The sequence below is a fragment of the Harpia harpyja genome, chromosome 13 (assembly GCF_026419915.1).
Source record: "Harpia harpyja isolate bHarHar1 chromosome 13, bHarHar1 primary haplotype, whole genome shotgun sequence".
In the NCBI taxonomy this organism is placed as follows: Eukaryota; Metazoa; Chordata; class Aves; order Accipitriformes; family Accipitridae; genus Harpia; species Harpia harpyja.
Window position 1 is genome coordinate 12,029,386 of NC_068952.1, and position 24,186 is coordinate 12,053,571.

The 24,186-nt window shown below is 37.5% G+C and overlaps 1 protein-coding gene across 2 annotated transcripts in view; it reads right to left on the bottom strand.

Annotated features, from left to right (window-relative positions):
- PPP2R5A (protein phosphatase 2 regulatory subunit B'alpha) overlaps positions 1–24,186 on the bottom strand; it is a 47,687-nt gene that overhangs the window by 15,923 nt on the left and 7,578 nt on the right. For both annotated transcript variants that reach the window (XM_052805422.1, XM_052805420.1), the window contains exons 2-4: positions 11,436–11,632; positions 6,137–6,238; positions 7–99 (exon numbers count right to left, since the gene is read on the bottom strand). In XM_052805422.1, the coding sequence (XP_052661382.1) occupies positions 7–99; positions 6,137–6,238; positions 11,436–11,632 (392 nt within the window). The remainder of the gene's footprint in view (positions 1–6; positions 100–6,136; positions 6,239–11,435; positions 11,633–24,186) is intronic.

Genomic DNA, 24,186 nt, shown 5'->3' on the forward strand with positions numbered 1-24,186 from the left:
ACTTACCTGCTGTACAAATTTCTGGTCAATATATCGCTTTGCAATGCTAGGCTGAAAATCCGGGCTCTCCAAAAACCTCAGAAAAAATTCATACACCAACTACAAATATTGAAATGAAAATTTTGAAGTTAGTAAGTACACCTTTACACAGACCTCAGCCCCCCTCACCACCACAAAGTCAAGTGGTTCTATTCACATGTGTAAAAGGTACAAAAGGAAACCAAAGCTTAACACATCACTGCTTAATCACAGCCTCTACTGGAATCTACTGAAAAAATTACAGTAAGTATCAAGAACACTTTAATTCCCAGAAGAGTCAAAGATTAATAAATAATCTACTGAAAATATCACTGTTAGACAAAAATAAGTTCCAAGTATTACATAGATTCACACTTCCTACTATATTAAGAATTTATTATGTAGAAATAAGTTACCAAACACTTATCAACACTGAGGGTAAAATTACATGCTCTAACATCACATAATTCCTTAAAGAGATGAAGAAAAAATCTCCTAAGTGTTCCTGAAATTAAGTTTCAGCTTCAAGTCCAAAAACGAAAAGTCATATTAAAAAGCTGAATGAATACACAGAAACTTAAGAGTTTGGCTTAACATTAGGTTTCTATATCCTGGACACTCAATTCAAACAACAGGACCCTCTGCAGATTTATCTTCAACATCCTTTATATTTTGTAGTATATTATTTCTATTGAGTTCAAGTCCCCATTGGGTACGATCCCACAATGCCCACAGATGAAAAAACAGACAGGAGAGAGCGCTAGCAAGGTAGCCGAGAGAGGCATGAAGAAGCCAGAGCACAAGTCCCATATTTTGGGGTTTATCAAAAGTCCAAGACACAAAATACTGTACTTCCATAAAAATGGCAGATTTATAAAATACATGTAAGGCATCTCTTACCTAAGAATTGAGACGACAGATGTCTTAGGTTTAGATACATTCAGGGCTGCTTATGTTCTCAATGCCTATTTCTTAACTCCATGTTAGTTAAACAACTGATTAGTAATAATACTAAAATGCAATTTAGATACATAACAACATCACTGACTGAACTTCTAAATAAAACCCACACAGAGCTGTGGTCATACTCACAGGCATGTATTTCAATTATTACCACTATGAGTACTTATTAAACAGAGAGCCAACACCTGAGTAATTCATAATTATAATTATGAAGTTCACTTGGGAGAAGTGCTTTTTATCTACAACATTTGAGATGACAGTTACTTATGCATAGCCTCAAGGAGGGTATGCTGTATCTGCAAAGCAGAATCTCAGAAACACAAGTTCCCCTTCGCTCTTTTTTCCCCTCTGACAGACTGTAACAAGAGCTTTTCATATCAGCAGTTTGAATGTATACAAATTTCATGTAACAGAACTGTATCAAAACCCAAGCTTCCCCATACAGCCTTAATTAGTCTACTGGTGCATAAACACAATAGCACACAGTTGCACAGTAGACAACACAGGACAGAATTTTTAAAAGCTTGGAAATAGACAATCCAATAATATAATTTTAAATATTACCATACTCCATCCTCTGTCTTAGAAAGGTATCACCCATGGCTGTTTAGTAATTTCATCAGTGACACAGACAGTGGAATCGAGTGCACCCTCAGCAAGTTTGCGAATGACACCAAGCTGAGTGGTGCAACTGATGCCTGAGAGATGGGATGCCATCCAGGGGGACCTGGACAAGCTTGAGAAGTGGTCCCACGTGAACCTCAGGAGGTTCAGCAAGGCCAAGTGCAAGGTCCTGCACCCGGCAACCCCTAGTATCAATACAGGCTGGAGGACGAAGGGATTGAGAGCAGCCCTGCGGAGAAGGGCTTGGGGGTTCTGGTAGATGAAAAGCCAGACATGAATTGGCAACGTGCACTCGCAGCCCAGAAGGCCAACTGTATCCTGGGCTGTGTCAAAAGAAGCATGACCAGCAGGTTGAGGGAGGTGATTCTGCACCTTTACTCTGCTCTGGTGAGACCCCTCCTGGAGTTCTGTGTTCAGCTCTGGAGCCCTCAGCACAGGAAAGACATGGACCTGTTGGAGCAGGTCCAGAGGAGGGCCACAAAAATGATCAGAGGGATGGAACTCCTCTCCTGTGAAGAAAGGCTGAGAGAGTTGGGGTTGTTCAACCTGCAGAAGAGAAGGCTCCGGGGAGACTTTATTGCAGCCTTTCAGTATTTAAAGGGGGCTTATAAGAAAGATGGAGACAAACTTTTTAGGAGGGCCTGTTGCGATAGGACAAGGGGTAACGGTTTTAAACTAAAACAGCATAGATTTAGATTAGATATAAGGAAGAAGTTTTTCACAATGAGGGTGGTGAAACACTGGAACAGGTTGCCCAGAGAGGTGGTAGATGCCCCATCCCTGGAAATACTTAAGTTCAGGTTGGACGGAGCTCTGAGCCACCAGCTCTAGTTGAAGGTATCCCTGACCATGGCTGGGGGGTTGGACTACATGATCTTTAAAGGTCCCTTGCAACCCAAACCATTCTATGATTCTACTGATCTTTTTCAAGCTAGTACTAGCTAAATTCATTAGTGGCTTGTATTGAAATGGGAAACATATGGCTGGAGGGAGGCTATTGGCACAACTTCATAGGGATTAATTTTGGAATTAAATTTCATTAAATATTTCTGTAATAAATTCCTATATCAAATATTTCTGTCAGTGACCACAACAAAGAATAGTTATGTGTGATAACTGCTTAGACAATGACACAATGTTAGAAGCTACCACCAGTGGAGCGGGGGGGGGGGGGGGGGGGGGGAGAAAGAAAGAAAAAAAAGTATGTCAGGTTATCAATAGGAAAGGACCAGTTGACCCTGAAGGCCTGGAGTGATAAATACAGAATGAAACTCAAGGATTGCAAAGCCACAGTTAGAGATCCAAGAAAAAGCTCTGCTAAGCATTTGCAAGCCTTTAAGCTGAGAAAGGGTTAACCATAGGATGACTAAGATCCATCTACACAATGAAGCCATGGAAGCAACTGATGAAATCCTGGGATATTCCAGGAAGATACTGACAGTACAGATAGAGATGCACAGCCCTACACATGCTTGAGGAAATTTATTCAAACCTGAAATGATACAGAGAAGGAGCCACTAGAATTGTCCTGGGATAGAGCACCTTTTACAAGTGAAGACTAAACTGGCATATTTTGTTTTCCCTAAAGGACAAGGGGAGGAAGGACACGGCTTCTTTCCATAAATAGATACGGAAACTGTGATAGACATCAAGTAGTTAAAGCATAATGCTGTAACATCTTGGCACAACCTGTCCAAGACTAAGTTTAGGGTATCAATTGGGATCAAAACCAAGGTACATTTCTTCTATAAAATAGAACAAGTCAATATTAATGCAAGATTCACAATATATACAACAAATTAATCAGTTACATGTCTCATTTCTAATATAGGAGAGTATGCATTAGTAACCATTTGAATGCTTCATATAAACACATGCAATTCTGGAACCACAATTGTTGCTATTGTTCTTAAAGAGCTTTCAGAAAAACAAAATGTAGTGCTCAAAAATACAGTTTCTAAGATGTATCTCAGGGAAATTACGTGCACTTGAAGGAGCATTTATGCAGTTCTGATGCTTACAGAATCATGTAGCTTCCTGATAATTAGTACCACTGCTCCTAGAACATGTACAGCTGGTAAAAGGATCAAATAACTTCAGAAATCCTTGGGAACCTTGGGAACTCCATGAAGCTTCAGAGGCATTTCAGGAAGCAAGCTGCAATGGCTGTTTCTGGCTAGTCAGCCTCTCAGCCTCTCCCTTCTCCTGTATGTTAATGTTTGCAAACTTAGAAGCATAACAACAACTATCAAGTAGGGGGACAAGAATGGATTCTAGCCAACAGATACCAGATACTGGCTGCTCCTACCTTAAAAAAAAAAAAGTATGCTCAACTTTCTTGAGTTTAACTGAAGCATTACCATTGGAAATACTAAATCATGGGAGAACTGTTGGATTTAGGCGTTCTGGTTCTCAAAATCGGTCTGCTTAGGTCAAAGAGCTATGAAATATAACTCCTATTACTTTGGTGATTCAATCTTCTTTCTTGCAGAGACCACTAGAATATTACTGGTTTAAGCTATCAATTCCACCAAGTCTGAAACTTCCCAAGCTTCAAAATACACAGTAGCTTTAACACCAACCTGTTCAACCTAGTTGGGCTGTTACAAGCCATCTTAGATATTTGCTTTAAAGCAATGTCTTTCAAGTGGCACTCGATTTACTGAAGGTCTAGAGTCTTGTTGCGACTACACACACTGGTAATTTACTAAGCCATTTTCTATCATGCTATTTTATAGAGAAATGCCAACAGATTCAACCAGAGAAGAGTAGAGATTCAGATTTTTTTTCCTTTTCCCTCCCAGAAAACTGGCTACCTGATTGCCAGATTAGGATAAAATTCTGAATTTGTTTGTAACTGAGCAATCACAAAGCACAGCCAGCAAAACATCCACACCCCCTGCCCCCCAAGCAGTTCTTTAGACTACACCAAAAGTAATAATGGGTTTTCATGGGGGGGGGAATGGGTGTGCACACCCCCTTCCTTCATACACAAAATCTGACACTTCCAGCAGCTTTGTGCTCCTGGATGGCAATTAGCAAGTTATCAAACTCAAGTCTTCTACCATCTGGTAGCACATGAACTGTAAAAGAAAAGAGAGGAAAACACAAACCGTTTCCATTGTGCTGTAATGAGCAATCTATTCCAAGGACAGGATGAACAACTGATGCAGGAGAGGGAAATCCACAATGATCAGGCAGCCTGACCAAAACTCATTTAGAAAAAGGCAAAGGAAAAAGTTGAAAGTAAAATTTCAAATAATACCAGGGGCTATGAACCTCTTTCAATTTCTCTTAGACAAGCCTAAAGCACAAGTGAACTGGTTGCAGAAAGCACAAGTCTTTTTCTATAAAAAGAGCTATAGTTTACTTACAACCTAAAGTGAACCAAGCTAACATTTACAAATTTTACTCCTGAGAGACAGGGGCATTTTGAAGTCAGATGATGCCGCTACTGACTATAAGAGACATTTGCATAGCCCTTGCACCCTCTCACCCCTACAAAATCAAGCTTCTCATCTAGTTCAGTTATAGCCATTTCTCCTACAAAATCAGAATCAGCCATATATAAGATTATTATTATCACAGCCTTTAACCCGCAGAGTTGTTTTTTGTGATAACTTCTTACTTGGTGTAAGTCTCAAATACTATCCTGAACACATACTTTTTGTAGCCAATAGAAGTCCAGTTTTTAAAGAAGAGCATTTGTTGATACATTAGAACTGTAATATTATAGGGACAGAGTAGCATTTTAACTCTCGTAAGAGAGGGGAGAGAATGGTATGCAGATGGGCAGTAGCTATTAATCTTCTACCCACTACTAGGAGTTGCTACATAACTACTACTTATATAAATTTGGCAACAAACTACCTGAGATATGAACTTGGATGATTATAAGTGATTTAGGTTTGTTCAACTTTTAACAGTTAATTGAAAAAAAAAATTCAGCAGTATTGCAAGTCAATCACGTGACTGTGACTTGACTATACAGCAATGCTATAAAAATCACGAGATTGGCACAGGAGTGCAACAACAGAATAACTAACCAACTGTTACCAAACAACGACGCCTATATTGCAAAGTTTTTGCATGGAGGGAACAGGGTGGGAAGAATGAGGAGATATCTATTTCTTGCTCAAAAAACAAGTAAAGGCTACTACTCCATTTTTTGTTATTGTCACAAGAAACCAAACTGTTAACATCCACTTATATTTTATTGAAGTCACACAAAAAAGTTGCTGAAGTGCAGAAAACAAACCTCCTAAGTAAAGAACAAAAATATATGGATAATTCAGGTGCAACCACTCTGTTAAAAAAAAAAAATAAAAGGATTTAAGCAATTTGGAAGGCTTACATTCTGCCATATTTATACACATTAAGAAAAGCACCACTTTTTTTCCCTCCCAAGTATAGAAACTCAATTGTATTATATAAGCAATTTTGACATTCTTAGCAAAGGCACAAAATGACTCAAGTATCCATTCACAGTTCTTGCTTTACAAGAAGGCTTGAAAATAAAGGAATCGTATACCTGTATGTGGGGCCATGAGGCTTCAAGAGTTGGTTCATCTTCTTCTGGATCAAAATCTGGGTTATCACTAGGTGGAAGTGTTCTGAAAATATTAGAACTAATCTGCAAGAGGAAAAAAAATTGTTTAATTGTATCACTTTTTATGTTTCCACAGATCACTCTCAGCAACATACTGCTTTTATCCTAAAATTACAAGAAATAAAACCATCTTAAAAATAAAAAGTAATATAATCATCACTTTTATTTTTATTTTTTCAAAACTGCTACAGCCAAAAGTCTGAAAGAGACAAATGAAAATAATAAGAAAGTAACTTTTGCCTCAACTGTTTTACAAGTTTGTAGCTAGACATGGTCATATTTAAAATTTTTCTCTGAAACTATGAAAGTTGAAAGAAAATTTCAGTTTCCCCTTATAAAGACAATTTTAAAGTATGTGACACAGAGTTGAGGTTTTATATAAGACAACAAATACAGTATGACTAACCAATTATGATTTAAACAGTGCTCTCTTCATGCGCAAGGCAGACAACACCAAAAATATATCTAATTTTAGAGTTCTTTACTTAATTTCAACATATTTCTCACTTTCAGGTAAGAACTGAAGAACTGTTTATCATTTTTCACCTTTCATGATTTCAAAATGTTTCAAGGTTTTGGGAAGTCAGAAATACATAACAATCATAACTTTTTGATTTAACACAAAGTAACTTTAAAAAACCTAAGAAAAATAGCTACCAAGTTACTTTAAGTATGATATAGTCATATCAAATCAATTTGAAAAGAGCAAGTTTAAAAAGGTTTCTTCAGGGATTTTTGAATTATATGGAAGTCTGGATAGAAGACCAATCTTTCAGATGTCAAGAGAAAAATAAATGTCATATCTTCTGCCAGATGCAACATACTGGATTTTAAATCTCTAACACGAACAGAAAAGAACATGCAGTTAATTTCATTTCTGCATTTTCTACTGTTTTTTCAGGAACACGTTTAGCCCAACTTTTCCAATCATCTTTAAAACTCTTTAGTCTTTTCGATCAAATCTATTTCAAATAGCTGCTAACCACCCAAGCCTACTAAACACAAAAGAAAACGCTTGACAGTTGGCAGCAAATGCTACTGCTACCGTGGAGTCTCCAAGGTGTTTGAAGAATCTTGCAAAAGGACTTTAAAAAAATCCTGAAGTCACCCAGCTGGCTCTGCATAGAAGCATCAGCTGCCTCATTGAACAAGATATAAAGCTATTGCATAAACTGACTTTTCATTTCCTCCTATGCGCTTCATTCTATGTCCTGTCACTGTATCCTGTTGTTACGTGGTAAAGCTGTAGGCACTGCTGCTCTGGAGTAGAAGGGCAATGATGTTCTGTATGGACAGGCACTACAGCAGTCTCCTAGTTTACTGCACAGCATTAAAAAAAAAAAGAAAAAAAAAAAACCAAAACAGTACAGTTGTCCTTTAATATTGTAAACAAAAGGGACTTGGGATTCTGGACCACAGGAGAAACTGGCTGATGGGGGGGGGAATAGGAGTCAAAGAATGTGAATTTTAATGAAGCCCCAAACCAAAGACTATAATCCTGGTTCTGTTATTTGATATTGTCTACTCTTATTAGGTACTCAACAATAACAGCCAACATACAAATCAGTCCCCTACAGAGTCTTCCTTACCTCTGCTTACAAGTCTTCTGGTAACGTCTCTCGAAAATGCATCCTTTTATTTCTAGATGCATTTTGCTGAACTGAACCAGTCAACCCTTTAGCACAGAACCTCAGAGTACAGAATGCAAAAGTTTCAAGTCCAAAACAAAGGTACTAACTACTGAATGTAGTTCTGTAGCAGAAACAAATAGCAAGCCTCTCTGCCAGATCCTTACAAAACTGATTTTATGATTTTCAGAGTATTCAGTACTTCTACTAGCATTATTGGTCTCCTGATACCATATGAAACTTCGAATAAACTGTACTATTTTTATGTACTAGCCTGACTCCCTAAAGAACTCATTCATTCACCTCATTATGTTTGAAATACTTTTGGTTTCCGTCTCATTTGTTTCTAACATCTTGCTAATAGTATTGATCAAAAATGTGGTTAAAACCCCCACTGTTCTTCTATGGGCAAATTCTTCTCTATATCCGCTCATATTATTTAAAACATCCTTTTTCCTTTGTAAGTGGGGTCTTATCTCAAAACTGTGGTTTGAGAAATACAAATAATAAAAGGCTTTTACAGCTGGATAGGTTTCCAGAGAAACCCAGCATTAGCTTTCTAAACTAAATCTCAGAAAGTTTTGCAAAAGTGACATCTGAAAGTGTGCCAGTTAATGTACTAAAATGCAGCAATTGTATTTTATTAAAACAAAAAAAAGAAAAAAAAAGAAGTCCCTTATTGTCTGTACACTTCCCAAGGAGCTAAGCATTTGGAGAGATACTAGATTCAATTCCAATTTCTGAGCATACAGATAGGGATACCTGATGTTTTTTGAAATTCTGAATTCATAGCTTGTGCAAGCTGCTAGGACAATCTCATTTACATTGGATTTTTATATGCTGGTGGCGAATGAGGGGAGGTTGGCAGGCTCAAGGAGATGGAGGAGTAATGTGTAGTGGAGGGACACTTCTGTTGCACTCCCAAACCTGAAAGGCTAGAGCTTTCTAACTTCCCAGGAAGTGTTAAAACATTCACAGTGACGAACCCTAATTTGCTGTTAGCTTCAGAATACTTTGAACTGAGTATTTCCAAACAGAGAAGATGCTAGTTTTAGATGACCTAGAAAGGAGGTGCACAGATCACTGTGCTGCCCCTCCAAAACTATCTGTAAGCAGAACTCTTCCTCAGTTCTTAATTCAAAGGCTTTGGCAAAGAAACTATAGGAAAATCAGGTGCCTAGGGCACCAAAAAGATAACCTGCAGCATATGTCCTGCACATCTGCCTAAACAAAGATGATTTTTTTTTTTTTTTTTAATGATCTTGTTCCATCCTTGGTGGCTTGAAAAAACATCGATACCATTTCACCCAGTGCTCCCTACCTCAGGATCCAAGCAGGGACAACTACACAAGCCATTATTGTGTGGTACTGGCCCAGCAGTTACCATGGTAACAGAGACCATGTGAAGAGAAGGAATGCTAAGAGACCTCCTCACCTGCACAGACCTTGCCTATGCACTGGTCAGGAACAACATTTTTTTTCCTCTTGATATCTGTAAGGGATTGTTGACTTTGCCTCCCCAAGACTCAGGTCACTCCAAGGAACCCAAGCTGCTTCCTCTACAAGCTGGAGGAAAGGTCTCCTAGGCCTAGGGAAAGACAAGGGGCTTTGGAAAGAAATAGGCTCAGCTTCTGCCACTAATACCACTCTGGCTTTTTTCAGGGAATTTTTGTAGTTTGTTCATCCTTTACTACCAGTCAGATGATAGTTGGATTTCATTAAGGCTGGTTTCTACTTTTTTGTCCCCAAACCACTATCCTTCAAACTCTGCAAAAAACTCAAATGCTTTTTCTTTTAAGGTAGTAACACTGAACAGTCCAAAAACAAACAAAAAAATCTTTTAAATCTCATAGAGGTTTTGCTACAAAGAAAGGCCTCAAGCCTGACACACGTGTTGTTTGGAGGGAGAGACCCATCCAGAGTTCTTTCTGAAAGCTGGTACTTCGTCCTAATTCACAGCAAAGATCTTTTCTGCTGCCAGTTGCCAAGGAGACTAGAAATACTATTCAGGCTTGGAGGGATCTTTTGTCTCAAGCTCTGAAAACGCTCTCACTGAGCATTTAAGGCCTTCTTCATTTTCTGTCATTTTAGGGGAGAAAAGGAGATGGAAATTTGTTATGGAAGGAGAAACAAGCATCCACAGGGCCCAATCATTTGCACAACAACAATGACCTCAAAAGAACAGCTCAACACCACCTTATCTTCAAGAAAAGAAAACAACTCCAATATAAAAGAAAATCTCCCTACAACAAGTACGATAGGCTACTTGGTATACTCTTTCTTCTAACAAGAGGCTATAGAGGGCAGAGTAAGAAAACACTGCAAGGGTTCAGGCTTGCTGCCACCAGCAGCAAAAACAAAAAAGCCAAAGAAGAAGTGGACATACTCTGTCCTTTATTTTCTTATGTAAAAAACATTTAGAGCAGAAACACAGGTCCTTTAAAAAACAAAACTATACAAAAAAACCCCAGTGTCCTAGATCTTTTGTAAAACTTGATAAGCATCTGGTGAAACAGCCAAAATGATTAAAAGGGTTTCAATAATCCTAGCCCTTTGGTATAATGGCAAAATTTCTACACTTATTTATATTAAAGATCTGATCTTCCATATCAGCTGCTCACAGAAAAAGAAAAAAATAAAAACCACAGAACAAAAACCAAACAAAACCTTAAGAAAAAATAGCTTGCACTGTATAGAAAACTACAAAAGTCATAGGCCGTATGTTTGAACTGGTCTGCTTATGTTCCCAATAGCTACTTTTAAAGTCAGCATTGTGCCTATGTAAACTTAACCAAAGGTTAGAGAACCATTAGCTTAAGTACATGGGCACTAAACACATTCTTTTTACATCTCAAATTTCTAGAAAAAACAATTTTAAAATATTTCAGACTATTGTCAAATGTCCTTCAGTTGAGTTGCCTGTACATGGAGTATAGGCATATCTAAAACATCACCTACGTAGCATTTGAAAATGCATATAAAAAACCTGGGAAAGTCAGCAGATAACGACCACAAATATTTTGTTGCTTATTCAACACACTATTTGTAGAAATTGCACAGCACAAGTCACCCTGTGGTTTACAACTCAAGCAAACCACTTAAGACTACTCTAGCACAGCTCTCCAAGGCCAAAACAGTAACAAACAGCCATATAAAGTATTTACAAAGTTGCTTTCTTACACTGATAAATCTTTCTCTTGACACTAGTACCTGCAAGAATCTTTACCAGAAAACCTTAGCCTGTCATTCCACTGCCATTCTTAAAGACAGACAGCACTGAAATATTGCCATTTTCTGAATGAGAACAACTTCAAAGCTTACCCAGACTGCAAGCATCTGCAATATACCAGTTCTTTCATTTTAATTAACCTGAATGCATCATATTGCAGCTAATAATTAAAACTTACAAGTTGTTTGTTTTTACAAGCCTTTCTAGACAATCTTGTAAGCCAAGTTATCATTAACGAATTATATTATATTGTATAAGCAGAATAACCAACAGCAATTCTGAGTTAGATGCCATTAGAGTTGTAAACTGATTAATTTAAGATATTTTATCAAAATACAAAATATAACAAGAACATTGTACTTACCATTTTCACTATGTCAGCATAAGCTGATTCAACTATCACTCCACGATTTGTTGAAACATATTCAACCAGTTCATTCAGCGTTGCTCTCTTAATTTCTTTGCTTTTCAGGTCTGAAACAGAGTCCATGAAGTCAAAGAGTACACAACACTGCTGCAACTTCTGACAAAAAAGATCTTGCTGTTCATTGAAGGTGGCATCTATAGAAGAAAAAAAACAAAACAGAACCAACCAACACTTAAATCTGTAGAAGCAAACACAGGATTTCTAAATATTTTGCTGACTAAAATTTGCATAGCTATCAGGTTTTTTATTATGGGGAATAGTATGCTCTATAGTCAGCAAATTAATAAGCAATACTGTCAAAACTGAAAATACCTGTTCAAGTATATTAGAATGAAAGACCCGCCATTCACAAATGATGTTTTGTACAAGAAATAACGGATAAACATATGGCAGTAAATATACTTATGGAAAATGAGTGCCTGAATTAACTTTATTTGAAATACATAGACATTAATAAGTACCAACTCTCCCTCACCAAAAGTCATATACAGAAGCAGTGCATCATACTAACCTTTCATTCATCTGATTTGTCTCATTCTGTTCCCTAATCCTTTATTATGTAACCTGCTTAAAAGCTGTAAAATCTGCTTTGAAGGAACCTTGTCGCTTTACCCCAATGCAAAATACTTCCCATACTTTTGACATCATGTGATGAATGTTTCTCTTAAGAAACAACTCCAATATTTCAAAAGCATTAATCCTGAATTTTCATGCTTTGGTCTAAATAATTTATTACAATCTTAGTCATGTAAGGTCTTCCAGCTTTTTTGGCCTATTAAGGCAACATGTTCGGCTATGACTTGGCATTTTCATTTTAGAGTCCAGTTTCTCTATAAGCTGATAAGCAAAATTCCTCCATTAGTATTTCACATTAGCTCTAAAAAGAGATGGATTATTAAGTACGGTACACTTAAAAAATTTAATACATCCTTAAAACATTGTAACTGCTCAAAAGTTGCATGATCACAACAAAAGAAGCCATGGTTTTAACTGAAAAATTGGTTTAATGTGCCTTTCATTCTTGTTTTTAATTGTTGGGGTTCTATGCCACTCCAGCAACATAGCATCACATCATCCATCAGTCAGTTGGGGTTTTACTTGTTCTTGTGAAAAATTTTTGTTTCCAATCTTATCTGCAAATAAGGAATGCTCTCCCCCTGAAGAAACTTCAAGACCTGTCTATAGCCAGACTACTAATCCCTTTGCTTCATTCATTCACTGCAGTATTGATCTTAGCACTGCTGTTTCATCATAAGGAAATTATCAAGACAAGAAAAAGGCAACTGCCTTGTAACACTGAGTATTGAAAATCTCGAGTCTCACTTTAAAATCTGAACAAATCACAAAAATATCTCATGCTTCTCTTTATTGTTTAAGCGTTATTCTAATTAAACAAACTTCATTTTAAAGTTTAACAACTCAAACACTCTTTAATAATGCCAGCTCCTCAAGTTTCTTACCAAAACACTTTCTATTTAGTGGCTGGAACAACAGTCAACAGTGGTTTTAATGTTCAGTAATTATCTGATAGAATTCTTTCGTTTCCATAAGCAAAAAGTAATTGCTAAAATGGACTGAAACGCCTCCACTGTAATCCCAACCACTCACTCTGCCCTGAAAGTTCAGACACCAGAATATTGTATTGTATTCCCTTTCCCCATCTAACAGTTATGATCCTATTAAATGAGCATAACAACTTCAGTGAGCTTTTGAAAAAGCTAGCAATTACTACTCCCTCATAAAGAACAATTCATACTTTTGAATGTTAATTCTGCAATTTTAACCATTTTTCTTTTGACTAAAAATCTTGCAATATGCTTATTTCACTCAGATAACTACAAAGACATGAATTGTTACACTCTGCAAAATAATGAGCATCAGCTGTAAAAACATCAGTAAGTTACATAACATTTCAGTTCAGATCTTCTAATATTCTACAGGGGATTGCATGAGTAAGTATTGTATCATAGCAACAAAGCAATAACAGTGACATGCTGAGGCTAAAATCCAAAAAGCCTAATTTAAGGAACCGACACAGGGAGGACAGCTTTTTTTGACACTAGCCCCAAGCTGATAGCCAGGCTCAAACAGGAGTCAAACCTACTCTTATTTTTCCTCACTACAAACTTAACTATACTCCAAGGTACAAAAGCCCAGCAGTGAGGCACAACTAATACAGTGTATTTAGTTGATGTTCAATAAAATGAAGTAACATTAACTGGAATTTACCCAGAAGTTTCAAAAACTAGCAGACAGCATCTGAATACTCCTAACACTGGTTAAAACAGACTAAAGACCTAAGGTTAAAAGCAAGTAACAGGAATTCAGACAACATAATCAAATCACTTATTACCCTCCCTAGAGTATCAAAGAAATCCCTGCATTAGCCACTTTTAGTTAGACATTAGAGTAACAGAGATCGTATCTCTCCTGCCATGCATCACCAGTCCATTTCATTAGCAATCTGATCTACCTCAATTAGACATGTTTTCTCAAATGAAAAACCTGCCCATTAATCTGTTTTGTTACTCTTATTATTTAAAGCAAAACCGAAGGAAGTATTTTCTTCTACGCCTACATCCATTTTCCATACTTATAAGGGGAATCATAAAATAAAGACATCTGCACGGGATGAAAATTGTGTACAACCATGGTAATAAATAAGGTAACAAGAAAGCCAGTTCTGTTGTATCAGCACTACCTGTCTTCATGTACTCAATCACTGCTTGACACATAGCACATTTATCCCGGGAATGTTATGAGAGGTACCATGGGAACCACCAAGTAATTTGGGAAAATTTGTTTGTCGGATAGTGTTCTTAGCTTTTTAAAGCCTTGTCTTTAACTATCTTTAGCTATCCCAGCATAACAGAAGCTAGACAACTCTACACAACAATAATATCATATTGCAATAGTTTACTCCAGTTCTATGAATAAAATAAACTGTGTCACCGTAATTGCATAAATAGGGGAGCTTTTAGCTTTAGTAGTTTAACAACCTGTGGCATTATTTTTAAACCACTTTTAATTTAATATCTATCAATATTTCACCATACATCTAAAGTTCAAGATAATTGCTTTTCTTCAAATACCCTAAACACCATAAGGACCATAGAAGACAATGTAGATTCAAAGTAGAGAGTGGATGCCTCAATAAAATAACCCTGTTGACAGGCGATATTGGGGGGAAGAGTAGGATAAAAATTGAAGCCTGAATTCTGTTACCAGCCTGTCCCTGAATTGCTGCATGTTGTTGGAAAAGACACTTTAGGAAGAAAAAAAAAAAAAAGAAAAAAAGAAAAAAAAGGAGGGAAGGAAACAAAACATGAGGAAGCCTAAAGCAGAAAAAAAAGGGAACAAAAGCATTTAATCCTTTTTAGAAGAATGTCAAGATACATATATTAAACCACACCCCAGAAAATGGTCTACACACCATCTGATCCAGGTGAACAAAATGCAGTTGCCTCAACTTTATTTTCTAGAGGCTGCTCTACAGAAGCGCTATTTAGGAAATTCTTTAAATCCACTGTTACATTCTTTGAAAGGTTGGTTCTAAGTTGATCTGAGGTCCTTGGGAAAGTAGCAATGAGATTTTTAGGCAGCCACAGAAAGCCGATTCTTAATCAGGTATGATGATGGGAAATTCTAAAGCCAAGATTTCCATCCAACACCGAAAGAATTACTGTAAGTTATGATCCACTTTAACCATGACTCTTTCTAAGGATATTCATTGCCTCTGGTCATTTCCACAATAGATGGTAAAATGTTTGTAACTGATTAAAATAGTTCATTTGATTGTTGCACTTCATAGTACCGAAATTCTCAACAGGCTATTTCTACTGTTTACAAAAACCTGATCATTACAGGCAGTAGCCACAATATCACAATATCAGGATAAAAAGTTACAAACAAGTTGACCTGGAAGTTCCTCCTGAGCAGAAGTTTATTAAACATTAAAACTGCATGGTTGTACAGATTTGTCTCCAAATCAAATGCTTTCAAATTTATAAAGTCGTCAATCCAAGTCTAAGCATGGAATATTGAGTTAAAAGATTATTTTTTCCAGGGAGGGCCCAAATGAAATATAGATACGGAGAGTTCACAATCACAGAGCTACCTCACTAGTATGTAACTGGAGAGACAACCGCCACCATATCACTAGCCAGGGCACTACAATGACACCTTCCCACAGTATATTTATCACATATGTTTACAGGCCTTTCTCCTGGAAGGAAGAGATAGATTCTTCTCCCTTCTCAACAGAATTGTTTACGCGAGACCTTCCATACAAAGCCAGAGAACCTAACATAATCCTTGCTTCAATAGCAGCAACCAGAATCTAAGTCCACAAGAACTTCTCTCTAAACTACACAAATTGGAAATTCAAATAACATACTTTCCCTGCCAATACAAAGTAAACCCTCTCAAACATTTGCAACAAGTTTCCAAAATTTTTTTAAAATATCTCTAATCAGGTAACTTCTTCCTGAAAAAGCTGCCCCAGGAAGATGCAGAAGCCAGAGAAACAACCATGAAGTTTTCCTCTGACAGCCTCTTAAAGCAGTTCACATACAGCCATTTCAAACACTTAGAGGACAATGATATTATAGAATAAAGTACTGCATCTCTCCTTACAGTAAATTGAAGTTGGTGGGCAATCCTACACTTCTACATAATTCCCTGACAAACTGAAATACAGACAAGGATTGATACATGACAAGGATTGTGCCATAATTATGCCATATTCCACAGCATGAAGTTTAGCATTTAGTCTCTGTTGTCCGGTTACATTTACTGTGTTATATGTAGCTGTACTCAATGGTGGAAGGACCTGCCAGAGCAGAATAGAACCCTAACACTGACATGGAGAGAGAAGCACAGAAGCACATGTACTACAAGACATTAAGTGTTTGGTTTGCTTTGCTTTTTGATTTATTTCTTCACATCAGTAAATTACTAACACTGTTGTACAGCCTGCTCTTTTCAGAGATACCATTAGTCTGGAAAGAGGTTAGTCTGATAAACTTTGCCCTAGTCTACATAAATCAAGCATAAGGAGTCCTGTTTAACCTAAATTTAAGATTTATTTTTGTCCTGAGGAGTTCTTGCGTGCATTGTTGTTGTGATCTCTTGTAGCATCTGGGTCAGTGTTTATGTTATAGGCATGGTAAAGCATTATTAAGAAATGGAGTTTTGATGCAATTTTGTTACAACAGAGGACAGAGGGAGCATGTTTCCAGGTTCTCAGAAGTCTACATCTGCAGCTTGACAGGCAGCAAAATAGCTGGCTGACAATGAAAAGGAGAGAGGTCTCTCTCCTCGCTACCCCCTTGCCATTTATTCCTCCCTTCCCCTCCTCTGCTCCCAGTCACATCCATCCCTCAACACTGGCTCTGGAACTTGTCAGACTCTTCCATGAGCTGCTTTAACTCAATAACATGGCCATATTAGTGAGGTTAAATGGCTTCTGGAGGGGCCTGATGTGCCTCAGCTCTGGCACAAGATTAGTGATGGGAGCAGAAACTCCTTTCAGCTGCAGTAAGCTGTTAAGTTAGTTCACCATCACCTTTGGAAACATATCATCCAACTATAGAGGTACGAGATAACTGAAAAATCCTACCTATGCATTAAGTTAGCTACTTTTTTGAATGATACTTGGGGGGGGTGGGGTGGGGGGTTTAAATCGCTTTAAGCTCCTTTTTAAAGAAAATGTAGCCCCTGTATAAAATCTCACAGTATATTTGGCTATACTGGTAGTCTGTAACATTCTCCAGTAACTCTGTACACCTGTAACAGAATTTCCCACAATTCCAGCTTTTGGTAGCTCAACAGCCCAACTGGAACTAGCGGGGCTACTCAGATGAGTACTCATGCAGCACCTTAGGTATCCAAGGGATCTTGTCATCAGTATTTTCAGGTTTTCCACATAGAAAAACTTTGCCACCCTAAGTACCATTTCTTAATAGACTAGCATTGTAGATTTTCCCCCCTACCCCCTCCATTCAGAGTTCAACAGCACGTATTTTCAAATTACCTGTTACCCCAAAGTCTACAGCTGTTGCTGGAACTCCGGAAGGGGCTGAGTAAGTTCCTCTGCAAGTTTGCAGTAAACAGAGCTCTGACTTTCCAGGTCAGATAAGGAAATCAGACAGAACATTATATATCTTAAAAGCTAACCAGCTCCCTATACAGTAATATGTTTGTTCACTGGAGAAGGAGGTTTGGAAGACAACAAAGTAGAATGGTATTCTCAAACTTTATGCTACAAGGTAATTCATACTACATACATAGGAGATGACCAAAACAAAGACTTGGCACAGAAGGCACATTGGTCAATCCCATCTAGGACCTGTGTGCTCATACTAACACTTAAGCTCTTCATTTCAGAAATCAAAAGGACTGCAAAGAAGCAATCAAGATAATGAGCTGAGCTTCTGCTGTACTTCCACTTAGAGGCAAACTATTCTGCAGATGGTCATCAGACAGGACTTGCACTGAGATCCACATGAACAGTACTTCAAAAATACACTGTTAGACCCTACTTGCTCAACTGTCCCTATAACACATTTCATCCAAGTTAATATACATCTTTCCCCAGCCAGTTGTGCAAAGTCAAATTAAAATTGCCAAAACCAACCAACCTGCTAAAAATCATACCACCATCCAAGTAAATCCCCATTTTCTTTTGAAATAGCTAAGAAATCAGAAATTTTGCTCATTAGAATATTCTGGATTTAAGATTAATTCTATGACACATGCCAAGGAAGAAAAAGAAAGTGAAAAAAAAGGAAAAATAAAAAGAAAAAAAGAAATCACACATCAGAAGTAAAACTAAATGAGGATAACGATCAACAATGACTTTTATTCACACACAGAATTGTGGTTTACGGAGTTAATTGCAAAGTCTAGGCTATAGATGATTACCAAGTCATTTACTAAAAGTACTCCTGGAAAGCTATCTTCCATCCAATAACAGACATTGTTTGTCCAGATAGTCTCCTCCGCCACTCCACAGGGCCAGCAGTTGACCTTAAATCAGTCCAGAAAATCTGAAAAGCCTATGCTCACCTAACAACATCTGTCACAAATTGTGACATGACTCCTGGCAGTGATGGTAAACTGCAAGTGTCTGATCTGGATTGTTTCTACTGTCTTCCAAGCTTTCTTATAATCTCATATAGTTAAGAGTCCCCAACTACTACCACGTCAAATCCCTTGATTTTACTGAAGATTTGAGTCAACCAAGACACTTCAGACAGTAAGAAAGTATTCTGCTGAAGTGCTTTCATATTAATAGCCCTATTTCCTACTGTCTAATTACAGAATACAACATGCAGTCAAATGCAAAAAGTAATATAAATTATTCTCTTGGTCCCCAAAAAGTTAAATAGTAAGTAAGATTCTAGTAACCAGGTCTGCCACAATTCACCTCATTTCTACCATACTTTCTCAAAAAGGAGAATTAAAGCACCATTGATTCCTTAAACAAAAAAAACAACTCACCAAACATACCAACCACTGGAACAGGAACATAAAACACCCTGAAGTTATCCTTAACAAAATGTACAACTTGAACAATACAAAGGTTTCCTCAAGAGCACACCACCAGTTCAGAATCTAACCAAAATTCAGCTCCATGCAACAACAACAAAAAAAAGCCAAAAAAACCCCAAAAAACTGTCCGATGATCTGACACAGTTGAATCAATGCTGCTTTTGAAAGTACTGAGTGTGAGAGACTGAAAGAGTTAATGTCTCAAACATCGTGGTCAGGCAAGAGAAGCTGAGCCATTTGCATATGGTTAACCGTATGCAAGCTTTTTCAGGGTGATACTATATTTATTATAAAAGGCAAAGAAGTTTCACTTCTTACACAGCTGAATTGTATGTTTTCAAAAAACAATTACACTACTCCTCTTGTGTTTGAACCAAGCTGTCATGGTTTAACCCCAGCCAGCCACTAAGCACCACACGGCCACTCACTCACCTCCCTCACAGTGGGATGGGGGAGAGAATCAGAAGGGTAAAAGCGAGAAAACTCGTGGGCTGAGATAAAGGCAGTTTAATAGGTAAAGCAAAAGCAAAACAAGGAATTCATTCACCACTTCCCATCAGCAGGCAAGTGTTCAGCCATCTCCAGGAAAGCAGGGCTCCATCACGTATAGCAGTTACTTGGGAAGACAAACGCCATCACTCCAAGCATCCCCCCTTCCTTCTTCTTCCCCCAGCTTTGTATGCTGATCATGACATCATATGGTCTGGAATATCTGTTTGGTCAGTTGGGGTCAGCTGTCCCAGCTGTGTCCCCTCCCAACTCCTTGTGCCCCCCCAGCCTCCCCACTGGTGGGGTGGGGTGAGAAGCAGAAAAGGCCTTAGCTCTGTGTAAGCACTGCTCAGCAGTAATGAAAACATCTCTCAATTATCAGTGTTATCAACGCTGTTTTCAGCACAAATCCAAAACATAGCCCCATACCAGCTACTATGAAGAAAATCATCCCAGCCAAAACCAGCACACAAGCCTTCTTCCACCACTAAGCCAACTATTATGTTCCCCAATGCATTCATTTATGTTTTTGGCATACCCTGCTATTGTATTTGATGTCTTCATTTAAAAACCATCAAGCAGTTTTAATGACTGATCATATGCCAGGATAGGCCTATCCTGAATATAACCAGAGGCTCTAAGAGCTTAGCATTCTCTCCTGCATGCAAGACATTAGCCCAAATAATGGTTTCACTGGCTTGACAGAGGTGTCATAGCTCGTGATTATTAAGTAATAGTGATCTTAAAATAATTTAAAATAGGAACCCTGCCTCTTTAAGGAAGATAGTGCTAAATTTAAAGGTGATAAATCCTATCACAGAATTAACATGCACAGCCAGGTCATTAAATGGGGAAAGAGGGGAGAGTAATTGATTTCTGGAATAGGAAATTGTTTCTCAGAAGATGTGAATATGGGATAAATGGCAACCTTTAACTTAAAATTACAAAAGTTGATACAAAGGCCTGAGAATTAAAACTGCTTTCCCAAAACAGAAAATACAACTCCTAAATAGCTTTTGTTACATTGAAATGGAACAGAAGTTTTTGTTATGGTAAAACACACACGCTTTCAGGAAGTCCTCCTAACAAGAGGGCAAATAAACGTCAAGGTAAAGTCCTGGGTATATAAAAAGGTCCTCTCTCTAAAGTCTAACTCAGGTTATATTGTACTAGCCACAAGCTGAGAGCACCCACAGAGGCTGGCACACAACTTGTTACTCCTGGTAACTCACTCATGCCAGGAAAATGAACCACCAGCAAGACCAAAGAGACTCTACAGAAAGGGAAAGAGAGAACGGACCAAGTTTCTGAGATAGTCGAATCAAAAAAGATCAGAAGGGACAATCGGTATGATGCTGCTTGTTCCTGACACACAAACTGCTAATTATACTTTCCCCCAAACACAAATATTTGGCCTTAAAGAAATATTATTGAAGTGTAAAGGTCCAATACAATTTTGGATTTTCACAGGTAATTTTGAAGATGTAAAACAACCCTTAGGTTGTGACAAGGCAGACTCAAGGAACCGTTTCACATCTACCCTGTAAGTATTAAAAGAATAATCTGAACAGCTATTTTATTGCCCCAACAGCTGTAGTACTCTGCATATACATTACCAGGGGATAAAGACAGCTGAAAAGCAGGTGACAAAGTTGTGTGCCACACAGACTCAGTAAAAACTTAAGCTCAATACCCATTATACAGTACTGTATTAAAAACATACTCTATTCATAGGAACATAAACACTTTCCTTGACCAGAAGACCAAAACAAATAGATTTGCACTTTTTAAGCTTGAAAGGACAGAAACTGTATTTACAATTTGAAAGTTCCCTTTTTATTAAGTCGACTGCAAAACTCCTATATGACTGAAATCATGGTATTTTATAATTAGTAAGCATTGATAATGAAGTATGGCGTAAGTGAATCTGGTGTGGAATATTATTTTTTAAAATCTATTAACTTGTATGTTTCCCCAATCACTTCCTCACCTTATCCAAATATAAAATTAATTTTGAGTAAGACACTGAAGTTCTCCAGTTTGCCATCACACTAGAAAATGCAAGTCAACATTACAAATCAATTTTGTTTGCATTTTCCCAGAAACTGAAGACACACTCATGTCGTTTTCACATGGCAAAATTAGTGCTGAGTGTAATATAAAAATACCTTTTATTTGAAACCAAGGGGTAGCTGTTAAACATTACTTCACAGAAGTACAGAAACTCATTTTGCAGTGTGTGAAGGGGATGTATAGGGGAGCAATTCAATAGGAAATCTGTGCCAGGGGAAACATGCAATCTAGCTGTTCAAAAGCCAAGGAAAAACCTCCTCTTCCCTCAAATCCCTGTGTAAATCTGGGTGGAAGTTACAGGTATTGAATTAATTCCTCAGATAAATACATACTTTACGAATTGGCTAAACCAGTGTTTCTTAATTTTCAAAGTTTTCTCAGACTAATAAGATAATGAGATACTTTATAATGATAAAGTTACAGTAGGAAGAACTAAGATTAAATTAGACTGGAAACACAGGTGAAATCATGGTTCTGCTGCATTCAGTGACCTAACTCCCACTGACCTCAATGGGAATAGATCATCCCGAGCAGATGAATATTCAAAAGCACTTGCACAATCTCTTTACCCACTTCACTTAATTTAAGCATTTAGCCTCATAAATAAAAGGTTGAGCTACTTTTTTCATCAATTTTAACCATACTCTAACAGTTACATTCTTTCCATCAAAAACCGTAAACATCAAGTGTTCAGTCATGAGGGATCCTACACTTAAGTATATTCCCATTGGGCAAAATCTCTCGGCTATTTTTAAACTCAATTTACACCATTTTGATGTCCTGAGTTTATTTTGCTCCTGCTTCCTACTCTGAAGGGAAAATACACAGAAATATAAATTACTAAACCTTGTCCTTCCTGACTGTACTGTGGGACCCAGCCTATGCCTCTCTAGGGGATTCTGACATTTGCAATTTAATTTTCATCTCAAAATAATAATGACTGTTTTCCTACAGAATCCAACAATGCTGAAATGCACAAATTTATTTCACATATTTAATTCAAAGCCTAAGTTAAATTCTCATCATTTTTTGCCATTACATACGTGTGGAACCAAAATTTATGCTGCTTAACAAGACTTCAGTCTTACACATATGCCATATTACAAGCAAGCACAGAATTTTTAATGAAAAACATCATACACTTTTCAAAAGCTTTACCCAATTACACTAAATTGCAACCTTTTTTTGTTAAACCCATTTTATTCTGCTACACTTTCCCATAGAATTTTACTTTGGAAGAAATTAATAAAATAAAAGCTGTGCTTTTATTTTTTACAGGACCAACCATCTACAGAAACAAAGTAACCTATTAAATCACATCTAAAAGTTCACTTGTTTATGCAGTGATGCACCCTGCTAATTCTCAAATACAGCAATAGCAGAAATAAAGCTGTTTCACCCTTCATATTCAGACAAATTGCTGTGACTTTTTATTCCTGCTCTTCTTCACATCAGCATTCCTGGCCCATGCTCTATTGTCCTTCTCTAAACTCACTCACCTCACCTCTTCTTTCAGATCTTCTGAGAAAATCTACTGTGCTGCTTTTACCTCTGTTATCCACAGCTTGTCAACTCTCCAAGTGTGTGATGGTCCCAGATATAAACTTTTAATCAGTAATTTGAAAAAGTAAACTTGTATAACATATTGAAAGTTTTGCTGTTATGGTAGGGAATAGCTTTAATGCCTCTAATTCTCAAGGGTTTAAAAATCACTTACTACAATTAGAACATCTTCCTTTTGTAGCACTATTCTTGAATACACACGTGCAAATACAATTTTTGTTGTTACTTGCACCTTGACCTCCCAGTTCCACAGCAAAATTCATACTTCTCTTCTGAAACATATCAATTAAGCTGACAAAAACTATAAATTTCACCAAAGCTTTGCTTGGTAAGATAGTGAGAAACAATGGCCAAGAGAGGAAACTTGAGATGAGAACAAGATAGAAATCTTTTCCCAGTGGTAGCCAGGCAACACAATAGCACAATCTTTTTTTTAAAAAAAAGAAAAATCTATAGCCTTTTCCCTTCACCATATTCATAGCAGCAACACATGCTGCTACTAAATAGGCTACAGGTCACCTACAATTCTGATCAGACTGCTCTCTCTTCCCATAGCCTCCATATCCTTAACATACTAAGGCCTAGTATCCTGCATCTACATTTCACCAACCTTTCTCAGCTTCAGTTCCCATACACACCCCCCACCCATATGGTAGCCAGAGCAGTACTACTAAACACAATGACTGAAAGTGAATTTCATGCTCTAATCATGGTCACTGCTGTTAAGTTCTCCTCATTTTTAAATTCGCAAGACTCTCATTTGATGAACCAAGTCTGCAATCAGTTCCTGACGTACAGAACAAAAACCCTAAGCCCATGAAGTTTCAGGAAGATCATGGGAAGTTCAAAAACCATGGCTGCAATGAAAAACTATGAAGAAACTACAAGAGTATGATAAGAAACATTTCCAGAAAGTTTCACAGCCAACAGGAATGTTGAGACTCTAAATACTGAGCTTACCGCAGCTACTGGAAAGGAGCTAGCTCCTGCCCTCTCTTCCCACTTAAGC